The 13,846-nt window shown below is 33.2% G+C and overlaps 1 protein-coding gene across 6 annotated transcripts in view; it reads right to left on the minus strand.

The window, feature by feature from the left end:
* Window positions 1-13,846, minus strand: part of LOC143079946 (trafficking protein particle complex subunit 8-like) — a 61,983-nt gene that overhangs the window by 42,517 nt on the left and 5,620 nt on the right. For all 6 annotated transcript variants that reach the window (XM_076255569.1, XM_076255568.1, XM_076255567.1 and 3 more), the window contains exon 2: window positions 94-294. In XM_076255569.1, the coding sequence (XP_076111684.1) occupies window positions 94-294 (201 nt within the window). The remainder of the gene's footprint in view (window positions 1-93; window positions 295-13,846) is intronic.

The following is a 13,846-nucleotide window of genomic DNA, read 5'->3' on the forward strand; positions in this document are numbered from 1 at the left end:
GAAACCAGTTAAACATGCTCCCCCTGCTAGGTTAATTAAAAAAAGACTGAATATTGTTGGAATACACAAGACTACACACTTTAGAAAACATACATGTTAATTGTAAATCATAGTTGCCAACAGATACCACATTCCCTCTGTTTCCCTCTACCAGCTGTGGTTGTGCTCCAGCTACAATATCATTGAGAATTTTCTTTGCTACCGACTGCTGCGGCAAAGTTGCTGACATGTCCCTCATGGTGATTTTCAAATGTCTTATCGTGTGAGGAACATTGTTTGGATCCCGTATGTGAACTACAAATACAAAAGTTATTTTCTAAAACTATGCATACATATTTTGAATAAAATAAGTCTTGTTAATTTATAAATGTGAAAAATCTTCACCTGACAAGAAAAAGTTTTTAAGTTCCAGGCAACTCTGTGTAACCCCAAATCTCAAGTAAACTAAACCAACATGTTGTTCTTAGTTTTGGTATGGTTTGGTTTAATACAGCATAGAGTGCTTCATATTTGAATTTGTTTCGAAATTCATATCCAATATGCAATCAGTTCTATTAGGACAGAAACAAATTGATATATTCCATTAGTGTCAATTCAATTAAATGTACTTAGATGTCGTAAAAAAAATCCTTCACTGTTTTTTCATCATTTATTAATTATTCATTTAAATTAATCATACAATTGATATTTACTAATTGTAATTTAATCAATAACATTGCAGGAAATCCGACCCATCTCTGTTTGCATGCATTTTTTTTTAAATCTAGTAACTAAAAGTGCAGCTTTATTTCATCTTAAATCAATTTGTTAAGTGTGCATCACACTTCACAGCATTTTCTGTCTGTGGTCTGTGGATATAACAAAAAATTTCTACAGACTTGAATATAAATTAGGAAAAAGGCTAAGGATATGTTTTTTTGTGATATGCTAGGGTCTTTTTCACTAGAATACAGTACAGACAGAGACAAATCAAATTAAATTCACAATCAAAACAATAATTGTTGCATTCTGAAGTTGTAACGTGGATTCTCTTAAACAGTTTATATTACCTTCCTTTCCTTTGTATTTAGAGTGAATTTTATGACCTTCGATGAGCCCTGCTTGTACTATAATATTGTCATGTTCAATAAACAGCAAATTATGGGTCAAACCTCATTCAATCATAGGCGCAGAAATGTTTTTTTTTTTAAAGGGAGATAATCTCATAACAGTAAACTATCAAAAGGTATGATTTTCTGTCTCTGTCTGTATTGTAAGTGGTGACACTAGCACAATGTGCATCTTTTTATTAGGCCAAATAAAAAAATATGTGTGGTTCCAGTTACATCTGAAAAAAAGTTAGGGTAGGTAGGTAGGGATTTTTTTTATTTTATGTTGTTTTTTTTACATTGAGTCTATTGGAGCAACATTCTGACTTCAACAGTGATTAATGAAAAATGACAATAAAATCTTAGGGTAGGCTATTTTTAAGCCGAAAAAGTAGGGACAGTAGGGTTACTGGAACCACACATATATTTTTATTTGGCCTTACTTACCATTTATTGCTAATAACAAAAAATCATAAAATCATGTATTTTTGTACAAGTGTTCTACCATTGTTACTAGTAGAGTAAGGTTTATTTTATTACACCTGAATAAAACAACTCTTCAGTTTTGTTCAAAACTTTAATTATAAATTATAACAGCAGATTTTTTTTGCTTTAAATAAATGATGCAAATGACACAGACCTCTTATTGGACATTGTTGGATAAAAAGGGGTCACATGACATTCATTATTCTTCATTATTAACCAACTAAGTACATTATTGCCAAAAATGACTGGTTATTAAAAATAACATATTTTCTGTAATGGCCCTGTTTTTCTGTAATGGCCCTGTTTTTTTCTGTAATGGCCCTGTTTTTTTGTAATGGCCCTGTTTTTCTGTAATGGCCGTTTTTTTCTGTAATGGCCCTGTTTTTCTGTAATGGCCCTGTATTAATGCCCGGTTTGTCTGTATAAAGCACAGTTAGGGTTTTTAATAAAGTTAATAATATTAAGTTGTAAAGAGTATAATACTTTTTTGTATTTTATTTAATTTAGTAACCAGCAACCAACATTAAACCAGATGCTCCGCAGGGCGTAGTTTTATACGACCGCAGAGGTTGAACCCTGAACGGTTGGGGCAAGTATGGACACAACATTCAAGCTGGATTCAGCTCTAAATTTGGATTGTGATTAAATAGTTGACACAGTATAGGTTTCTGACACAGAATGAATGTGTTCTAATGAACTTAAAATTTTTGTTTTCTCTTAGAGCAATTCACTATGCTGTTGAATATTAATCCTCTCAAAAAAATGTTTGAAAAAATTTTCTTTTTTATTTATGAAATTTCAAATGAGAAAAATTGAACCCAATTTTTTTAATCACATCCCCCTTTCCCTTATTCCAAAACTAATCTCAATTAAAATTTCTAATGGAGTTTGCAACAATAACTACTCATTTAAATACATCATAAAATATTAAGATGTAAAAAAACTGCTTGTTATCACTGAATGGTAAAGATTATTTTAATTTATCAGTTGGTAGTAAAAAGTGAATATACATTGTATATTGTATATAACAAAGATTTAAGTTGATTCTGGACAAAGAAAGATAACTCCAATTAAAAAAAAATCTTGCTATTGCACAATATTTTGCAATTAGATATTTCTTGCTTACTATTCTGGACAAGAAAGATAACTCTAATTAAAAAATTTTGCTATTTCACAATATTGTGCAATTAGATATTTCTTACCATTGCGCAATACTGTGCAATTGAAAAGACTTGCTATTGCACAATACTTAATATAATAATTTTAGATCCTGATTTGGACCAACTTGAAAACTGGGCCCATAATAAAAAATCTAAGTACATTTTTGGATTCAGCATATCAAAGAACCCCAAGATTTCAATTTTTGTTAAAATCAGACTAAGTTTAATTTTGGACCCTTTGGACTTTAGTGTAGACCAATTTGAAAACAGGACCAAAAATGAAGAATCTACTTACACAGTTAGATTTGGTATATCAAAGAACCCCATTTATTCAATTTTTGATGAAATCAAACAAAGTTTAATTTTGGACCCCGATTTGGACCAACTTGAAAACTGGGCCAATAATCAAGAATCTAAGTACATTTTTAGATTCAGCATATCAAAGAACCTAACTGATTCATTTTTTGTCAAAATCAAACTAAGTTTAATTTTGGACCCTTTGGACCTTAATGTAGACCAATTTGAAAACGGGACCAAAAGTTAAGAATCTACATACACAGTCATGACAGTTAGATTCGGCATATCAAAGAACCCCAATTATTCAATTTTGATGAAATCAAACAAAGTTTAATTTTGGACCCTTTGGGCCCCTTATTCTGTTGGGACCAAAACTCCCAAAATCAATACCAACCTTCCTTTTATGGTCACAAACCTTGTGTTTAAATTTCATAGATTTCTATTTACTTATACTAACGTTATGGTGCGAAAACCAAGAAAAATGCTTATTTGGGTCCCTTTTTGGCCCCTAATTCCTAAACTGTTGGGACCTAAACTCCCAAAATCAATACCAACCTTCCTTTTGTAGTCATTAACATTGTGTTTAAATTTCATTGATTTCTATTTACTTAAACTAAAGTTATTGTGCGAAAACCAAGAATAATGCTTATTTGGGCCCTTTTTTGGCCCCTAATTCCTAAACTGTTGAAACCAAAACTCCCAAAATCAATCCCAACCGTTCTTTTGTGGTCATAAACCTTGTGTCAAAATTTCATAGATTTCTATTCACTTAAACTAAAGTTATAGTGCGAAAACCAAGAAAATGCTTATTTGGGCCCTTTTTGGCCCCTAATTCCTAAAATGTTGGGACCAAAACTCCCAAAATCAATACCAACCTTCCTTTTGTGGTCATAAACCTTGTGTTAAAATTTCATAGATTTCCATTCACTTTTACTAAAGTTAGAGTGCGAAAACTAAAAGTATTCGGACGACGACGACGACGACGACGCCAACGTGATAGCAATATACGACGAAAAATTTTTCAAATTTTGCGGTCGTATAAAAACCATATATAGGGATCACTGTTCCTCCTGTTTTTCAACACATAACTTCTGTCAACTTTATATCTTGAATATTTGGTATATTAACACATACACTGTTATTCAGTTGGTTAATAAATGTATTAAGAAATGGGTGTTTTTATAATGGCTCTGTTATATGTCCTTGGTCAGTAATAATGGCCTCGGATGTCTGTAATGGCCCTTGGCGTTGCCTCGGGCCATTACAGACTTCCTTGACCATTATAACAGACCTTGGACATATAACAGGGCCATTATAAAAACACCCATTCATTAATACTATAGTAATAAATTCCATCGGTCATTAACAGAAAAAACGGACCAGAAAACAGGTCGTTTACGAACTTTTACATGATAATGACTGTTGGGGCATGGTTTCCGTCTGATAATGTCGGTTGGGGTATGGTTTCTGTCTGATAATGACCGTTGGGGCGTGATTTCTCTGTTAATGACCGGTGGGGCGTGGTTTCTCTGTTTAGAGAGATTTACCTATTATGAAACATGTTCCTGATTTTAATATTATATTTAAGTTGTTGAATTGTTTATTATATGTTTTCGTTAATTATAAAATTAAAGATAACTTGATTGAGTAAAATGAATGGCAGTATTATTACGACTGGTATTCACTATTTGTTATAGAAATCGTACAACTACTCGAGTTCGCTTTAGGCATTTTGAATTTACGAGAATTTTCCAAAACATGGTTTCTCAATGAAATAAACATAATAGTTCTTGAAAAACTGGTCATTATCATGATACACGGACTGCCCGTAGGAAGGTGGTATTGACTGTGACAGCGAACTCGCCTTCGGCTCAGTCATTATCACTATCTTAGTCAATACCACTGTCCTGTGGGCAGTTCATATATCACAATAATGACCAGTTTTTCAAGAACTATTATATTATTATTATTCCTATAATTTAACGTTTTTTATGGAAATTTGCAATGTCAAAATTTACCTACAGTCTAAACTGCTTACAAAACCTGCAATATGTCCTTCTCAATATTAATCTAGTACATGTAGATAGAACTTCATTGTCATACAAATACTTCAAATCTTATAATTTTGAAATTAATTAGTCTACAATGAGGTAAATAATAATTATAAGTAAAGTAAGGAATGCCTTAAAACACCAATTTTGTATACAAACACTAGTTATACATTTTTGAATATACATTTCTCTCATTCGTGCATTTGTATTACCAATGTTATTTCATTTGCATGAGGACAGTCGATTTGAAAATGTGTGTGATTACGATGATTGCCGTTATAGTTATTACTGATTTCTAATCACCTAACAGTGACCTCAAAGGAATTTACAAAAGAATGACTGGACAATGCATTGATGAGTGTATCCTAAAACACCTGTAGCAGACAGAGTTATTAGTTAATTTTTAGCTCCCTTTGGTAAAACTCTAAATTTCATATTTGATGTATTTCATTGTTAATTAATTTACATGAAGCTTATTAAGGATATATTTGTTAAATTACATAGCTTTTGCTATTTTAATTCATTGGTTAAAGATATTTATTTATATTGTAAAGTTTAATATTTGCATCGTTGAATACAAGTTGTACTTATTGATTAAATTATATATTGTTTTCAGTTTTTGGTTTTCATTTACTGTGGATTCATTATTATTCGTTGAATACCAATTTTCGTGGATTTCGTGGGAACGGACGAACCACGAAATCAAATCTTCAACGAATACCAAATTTTCTATAGGCTTGTATGCAGATTTCTCCAAAACCACGAAATTAAATATCCACGAACATATAAGTTTTCCTCAATCCACGAAAATTGGTATCCACGAAAATAAATGAATCCACAGTACATAGATATATTATAGCGCATCACTTTTGGCATCAGTCGTTTTCCGCACACATCAGTTTACAAACTAGAATTAGCTGTGGTCCGCATCCCCGAATCTTAGGCAGAATTGTTCCTGCTACATTTGGTAGTGCGGGTGGGGTGCGGAGTTATAAAGCAACTTTTTCTGGTTTGTAACTGAACAAAATTATAAGAAATGGAGCAGACATTTGAGTCAATGTTTGGTGCCACTGGATATGACAGTCCTAATCAGAGCAGTTTTGAATAGTTGTTCCTGGGGTATTTTATTTTCATAGTTTGGTTCATTTTGTAAATGTTTATTCAGTTATGATTAGGTTTGAAGAAAAACCTTGTTTGTTTGATGGTATCAGCATTGATATTACTGATTATTTTGTTCATTTTGAGACAGTTTCTCTTTGGAATCAGTGGAATGAATTTGAAATGGCATGTCAGTTGGTAATGAGTTTGAGAGGCGATGCTCAAACTATTTTGCGTTTCTTAAAGAGGCCACAGTTGTATAATTATGACTGCTTGAAAAATGTTCTCATTCAGAGGTTTAATCCTAAGGAGAGGGTGGCATATTTCAAATTTCAACTGCGAGTTTGCAGTTTGAAGAAAAGTGAAACAATTTCTGAATTTGGTCAGCGTTTTAAGATACTAGCTCATAAGGCTTATCCTGATAATTTTTCCGATTTGGATTCGTATTTTACTGACTTATTTACATCATGTTTGAATATTGAGATGGCTAAATTTGTCACATTTAAGCACCCTCATAATTTAGATGAGGCTTTATCACTTGCCATTGAATATGAAGCTGTTCATTTTTCTGGTGATTCAGAGACTATTGGTGAGACAGAAAGTTTAGATTGTTGTAAAACAGTTCATAACAGTTTTGAAATTTTAATTAATATTTTGAGAAGGCGATTGAAATCACAGAGGAAACATAAACCTAAGAGATGTTTTAAATGTCACCAGTCAGGTCATGTCAGGTCTAAGTGTCCAAATATGTCTATCAAAGTTCATGCTAGAGATGAAAGGTCTGCAGATAGTCAAGTAAAGCTCTCAGAAAAAGGCGGGATGTTGAGGAATGATCATTGTAGTTCAGATTGTGTTACCTTTGTTTAATATGGTTGTTTTTACATTGTGTTGTAAATATATAGTTATACTTTATTTTTATGTCAATGTACTCATAGATGTCATGCGTCTCAGTTATGGCTGTTTGGATATTCTTTTTCCAAGGGAGGGATGTCTCACATCCCAATTTGTTCTATTTTCATTTTCAATACTGGCTTGAATTATGGCTGATCTTCTGTGTAGTTTGAAGTGTAGACTGTTAGCTAGTTGTAGTTGGAATTGGCTTGTTTTATGAGTTGTTGCTTGTTTGTCAGATTGTAATCTCGAGCTAAATATTTAGTATTTAGGGAGTTTATGAGAGTCTGACTTCTTGACTTTCGTCATGGCAGAAACCAATAGAGTGAAAGTTAAGCTTGAAGTTAGGAACACTTCTAGCCTATACAGATGGATCTGATCCATTATTTGGTACCATGCACATTTGGGCATCGTCCATTTTATTTTGAGAACCTTGCTATAAAGCTGGGCATCGTCCAACTTTATTTTGAGAACCTTGCATACAGATGGACCCGATCCATCTTCGGTGGCACAACGTCTGTGTTACCGTTATCAACAACGTTGGATTGCAGAAATAGAACCCAGTGGTACACGTCAAATGTGCCACTGTGAGATCAACATTGGTGGACATTGCCTGGTATAAATTTTCATGTTGGATTTTAACATTAGCTGTGCCGTTACCGTATATGCCGTACCACTGATTCTGAAGCCTACTTACCAAGAAGACCTCAAGTCGCGTCCGCCAAAGATGTACCTAATTCCGATGTGTGTTTGTGTATGCCTTAAACAGTGACATTTATTTAAAAGGGATATTATAACGTGCGTTTGAATGACATTTAATCTGACAACGTTAGTTATCAAATGTTATTTCATATACATTTGTTTTCGAAGGGAGGAGGAGGGTAGCAGATAAGTGAAGTGGTCACCATTGAACAGATTGAACTGTCTCGGGATTTGGATTTGACTTATATATATTTGATTTAATGTTTACATGACTTTTGAGTTTTGTGTTTTTTATGCAGCAGATACATCAATTTGATAGATATTTTAGTGTACAGACTTTATTTCTGAAATTTATCGTTTGTCTTAGGGGGAAGGAATGTAGCAGACAGAGTTATTAGTTAATTTTTAGCTCCCTTTGGTAAAACTCTAAATTTCATATTTGATGTATTTCATTGTTAATTAATTTACATGAAGCTTATTAAGGATATATTTGTTAAATTACATAGCTTTTGCTATTTTAATTCATTGGTTAAAGATATTTATTTATATTGTAAAGTTTAATATTTGCATCGTTGCAAATTCTTTGGTTACCTTCTGTGAGAAATTTATATATTTTATATAACTAGTTTTAGATTCTTATTTTGAATCCTCTGAGGACTGACATTCAGTCCAACCAAGGAAAGCCAAGCTTTCCAGCCAGAATTTAGGTTAGTGCATTTGCTACATGCCTCCATAGTACGTAAGTGCATTTGCTACATGCCTTAATAGTACGAGTTAATTTGAAGTGTTTGAATGTTCCATTTCTAATTACTTTTGGCATATGATAATAAAAGTTGTACTTATTGATTAAATTATATATTGTTTTCAGTTTTTGGTTTTCATTTACTTAGATATATTATAGCGCATCACTTTTGGCATCAGTCGTTTTCCGCACACATCAGTTTACAAACTAGAATTAGCTGTGGTCCGCATCCATGAATCTTAGGCAGAATTGTTCCTGCTACACACCTATGTATAGATGGACTGGTTTATTATGAGCGAACTGGATAAACTCGGCCCAGTCAAGTGAAATAAATTGAGTAATATATTTGGGTCATTCCACTAATTTTTTTCCCTTTTGTTACAAAAATTCACTATATTGAATAAAAGTTAGTAGATATTTGAAGTGTACATAAGTCCTAATGATTGAATAAGGCTTAAATTAAAATATTGTTTGTTTGCAGTTTACCGACCGACCCTTGAAAATCCTCCCGACTGTGAAAATTTTATTGCTTTAAATTTGAAGAAATTTTTTTTAATACTTCTATTGACGCGATCCGGAACTTTGTGTCCTTTCCAGAAATGATTTAAAGTCTGGGTCAATAGACCACTTTCGAGTTCATCCGTCACCGGAAAAAACTCGTCAATTATACGCGCCTTTATGACGTCATTTACCAGATTGAGGGGGTCGCCTGTATCCCTGCACTATTTACGTTCATCAAGCGTCTTTGTGATCGTCATTGTGCAGGATAAACTAGAAATAATGGTTGTTCTGTAGGTACTGAATGGCAATTCCCGAATGACAGCAATGCTGATTGTCACTTTTGAGAATTCAGTTTGCCGAATAATTCGTACAATATAGAATTATAGTTTTTAAACCACTCGCTCGACATTGGAACGGAAGTGACGAAGCCCCTAAACGCACAAATGACGTTCACTAAAACCAGAGCTTTTGACGGAAATTCATCGAACTCGAAAGTTGTCTATTACGCATTTCAAGTTCGGTTTTTTTTAGCTTCCCGTCAAGCGTTCATGTGACCATTTAATGATAAAGAACATGGAAATTGTTTACAGGTATCCATGAAGTCACGGAGGAGTACTTTACGCTGTCGTCTCGTGTCAATTTTAAGACAAATAACAAACAAAAAAGTTTATTAGTAAACTGTTTATACAGATTCAGGCACATGTAATGATGTGTGATGATATCATTGACGATGATGCAGCGGATATTCATAACTGACACGATAACCATTCTGTCTCAAGCAAATCGAGTACAGAATCTTTGGAGCCTGACTTTATGGAACCAATTTCAGTGGTTAAATAATTCGACAGCAGCTTGAAGTATGGCATATTTTCTACAAATCATTGTAAAGACGACAAAGATGAAACCACTCCGTGCACAGGCACTTGTTTCTATCCATTGGAAGACCCACTATCAACATATGTTTCGTAAATATACTTTGATAGTGGGTCTTCCAATGGATAGACACAAGTGCCTGTGCCTCCGTGACTTAAATCTTCATGGATATCTGTAACACGTCTGTACGGAGGAAGGGCTCATTTGAAATGTTAATGGATATAGATCATGCCAAATCAATAAGAAGCAACGCTAACTACACAAAGATGTAGAGAAAATGAATGGTTAGCTTGAAAAATAAATATACTCTCTCTATATTAAATCTATCTTCGATTGCAATGAGTATGCTCCTTTAGGATAAGGGGGGCTGCCCCACTCATTGCAATTATTCTCTTTATTACAATATTAAATATACCCAAACTGTGTGGCCTGTGTGAATTCAATTAAAACATGTCCTTAGGAGCTATGCTGCCAATTTTTTTTATGCATTAAAAACATTTCAGTACAGACCATTTACTGTTAATGGGGTGCTATGGATTTCGCCCCAAACTTTAGATTTCTCTGGTTTTCATTAAAACCTGGCAAAAATATAACCTTATCACATATAATTAAATATTGTTAGAAATATGAAAACAGTCAAATGTCTTAATACTTTTTTTTCAAGTTGCCTTTTTTTCAATTGAGGAAGATTCAATGGTTATTTTTTTTTTTATTAAAAATACACTCTTTAATACATTGTCTTATAAATCTTTAATATCTACATTTTTCTGATGAAAATACCCTACTCATGAAAACATTCTAGTCAAGAAGCATACATGTCTGAATATATTTCTTTAAAACCGTTCTAGTCATAATGAAATTCCTTGTTTATAAGTGTTCCAGTATTTAATAATTATGCCATATTTTATGTCATAAATTGGATAATGACACTATGTTAAAGTTTCAGTTTTGGTTAAAAAGTTTTTTTTTATCTGAAAATGCCTGTTCATTTGATGTTGGTTTTCAGCATGTCCAGTGTTTGTTGTTTTAAAATGTTTTTTTTTTCTTCACAAGAAACTTGGTTTATAGTGTAACTGCTTGTTTAAACTGTATTTTGGCTGATAAAATAAAATATTTTTCCTACCTACCGACCCTTCAGTCTGAAGGTACAGTCGGAAAACTGCAAACAAACATATTTTTAAGGTTGGCCTAAACATGAAGCATTCGTTATCAGTAGAAATAAATTTAATGATAATTTTGACAATTAACAATTTGAAGGTTTTAAATGTAATCAAAATTTCCAGTTAAGATTCTACTATCAAAGTATTCAAGCCCAATAATGTCAGGAAGAATTGCCATAGAATGCACAAGTATTTCTCAAGGAGAGTGTTGTAATCTTTCACTCAGTTTAATTGAGGTCTGGAGCTGGCATGTAAGGAACTGCTAGTAGCCCTTTGTTTATATATACATCATTATCATTTTTTTTTTAGTTTCTTTTGTTACCTATTCTAACATCAGACTGAGACTTCATTGGCTAGAGGTATAGGGGAAGGGTTGAGGTCTCACAAAACATGTATTACCCCACCCAGTGTTCTAGGATTTTTTTGGCACCTTGACTTACCACGGGTAAGATCAATAAAAAAATTACTTACCCACATCTAAAAGTTAAATCCGCCAACCAATGCGGACGGCGCAAAGCGCCGTCCGCTGCGGCGAGCTTTAGCTCGCCGCCCTTATGGCCGGGGGTCTGGGGGCCGCTCAAGGCCCCCAGAAGCTCTGGGGTAAATGATGCAAAATCCTGCATTCTAGCCATTTCCTGGCACCTTTTTCATGCTTCAGAAAGTACCCTTTTTTGTGATGTCAAATGATGTTTTGTATGAAGCAATGATGACTAAAGTGTATTGAAAAGTATTTGAAATATATGGCTTCATTGTAACTATATACCTATACCACCAGAAAAGTACATTGAACTATAACAGTACTTCACTGACTTTCATACAAATAATCCACTGTAAAAAAAATAAGGGACTTACATGCAACTCTTTTTAAAAATCAGACATGCTCTTTATAAAATACTGAATATTTTCCAGGCTGATTCACTGAACATTAATGATTAAGGATAAGTCATTTGTTGCACATAGATTTTAAATTTAAAAACTTTTATGACATGCTTTAAATTATATGTTGTGAAGTTTGTCTGAACAAAGCTGGATTCGGATACGATTGAATTTTGTACAAAATTTAAAAAAAACGATTTCTTACTAAATTTGACAAATATGTTATAGTTAATACTATGTCATTTATTAAGAGCTATAATAAATGCAACTGTAAGTTTATTTTCCTCCGATGACAAGAAAAAAAATCGTTTATGTCCCGATTTAAGCACCAGTTATCAATCCGGATTTTCCGATTTTACCGACACCGTGACCGACTTTTAGAATGATAGGAGAAGAATGTGGTCTCTTTTGCGCTTGATTACACCTAGTACACGAGTGCTTGAATAAAAGCGCCGATAGACATCGACAAAATCTTCGATCTTTTATCAAAGTTTTTTCTCGTGATTTAATAAAAATAAAAAGCAGATATGGGAAAATTGAAGAGGACCGGGAAATTTCAAGAGTTTTTCGGCTTCCCCGAACTTGAAAATTGACTTACCACCGGGTGACAAAGGCTAAAAAATGACTTACCCGTTGTCCTAATCCACTTACCCCGGGTAACGGGTAATGGGAATCCTAGAACACTGCCGGCACCACATTTTTTAACCTGTCCCAAGTCAGGAGCCTCTGGCCTTTGTTAGTCTTGTATGTTTTTTTAATGTTTTTTTAATTTTAGCCCATTTATATAGTTTGGAGTTAAGTGTCACTTCTATTTTTACTGAACTTGTACTCAATTTTATTTAGGGGCCTGATGAAGACCATCTCCGGGTGCAGGATTTTCACACTGCATTGCAGACCCATTGGTCGCCTTCGGCTGTTGTCTGCTCTTTGGTCAGGTTGTGGTCTCTTTGATATATTCCCCATTTCCATTCTCAATTTTACTTAATTCCTTCATTATTAGCATTATGCTACATATAATTCAAAACCCATTATAATCAACCAGGTGCTCCGCAGGGCGCAGCTTTATACGACCGCAGAGGTCGAACCCTGAACAGTTGGGGCAAGTATGGACAAAACATTCAAGCGTGATACAGCTCTGAATTTGGATTGTGATCAAATTTTTGACATTACATGGGTTTTTTTTACACAAAACAAATGTCAAGATTTTACAAATCAATTAAAGATTTCTTCTTCAAACTTTTTAAATCTAAAATTAAATAGTTAACACAGCATAGGTTTCTGACACAGAATGAATGTGGTCTAATGAACTTAAAAGTTTTTTTTGCCTTTGAGCAATTCACTATGCTGTTGAATATTAATCCTCTCAAAAAAATGTTTGAAGAAATTTTCTTTTTATTTATGAAATCTGAAATGAGAAAAATTTAAACCCCCCCCCCCCTCCTTTTTTTCACATCCCCGTTTCCCTTTTTCCAAAACTGATATCAATTCAAATTTCTAATGGAGTTTGCAACAATAACTACTCTTTTAAATACATCATAAAATATTAAAATGTAAAATAAAGTGCTTGTTATCACTGAATGGTAAAGATTGGTTGGTAGTAAAAGTGAATATACATTGTTTATTGTATAAAACAATAAAAAAAACTTCATCAGCAACATTTTATATTGGCAAATTTCCAATGAAGTTATTTACATAAAGTTATTGGCAAATAAAAATAGAAAATGACATCATAGTCATGTCTGGCAAATGTCCAACATACATTATCTAAAAACATTTTAGATAAGATAAGGAAAAAAAGCTTCATCAACAACATTTTATATTGGCAAATTTCCAATGAAGTTATTTACATAAAGTTATTGGCAAATAAAAATAGAAAATGACATCATAGTCATGTCTGGCAAATTTCCAACATATATTATCA

The sequence above is a fragment of the Mytilus galloprovincialis genome, chromosome 6 (genome assembly GCF_965363235.1).
Source record: "Mytilus galloprovincialis chromosome 6, xbMytGall1.hap1.1, whole genome shotgun sequence".
Taxonomy (NCBI): Eukaryota; Metazoa; Mollusca; class Bivalvia; order Mytilida; family Mytilidae; genus Mytilus; species Mytilus galloprovincialis.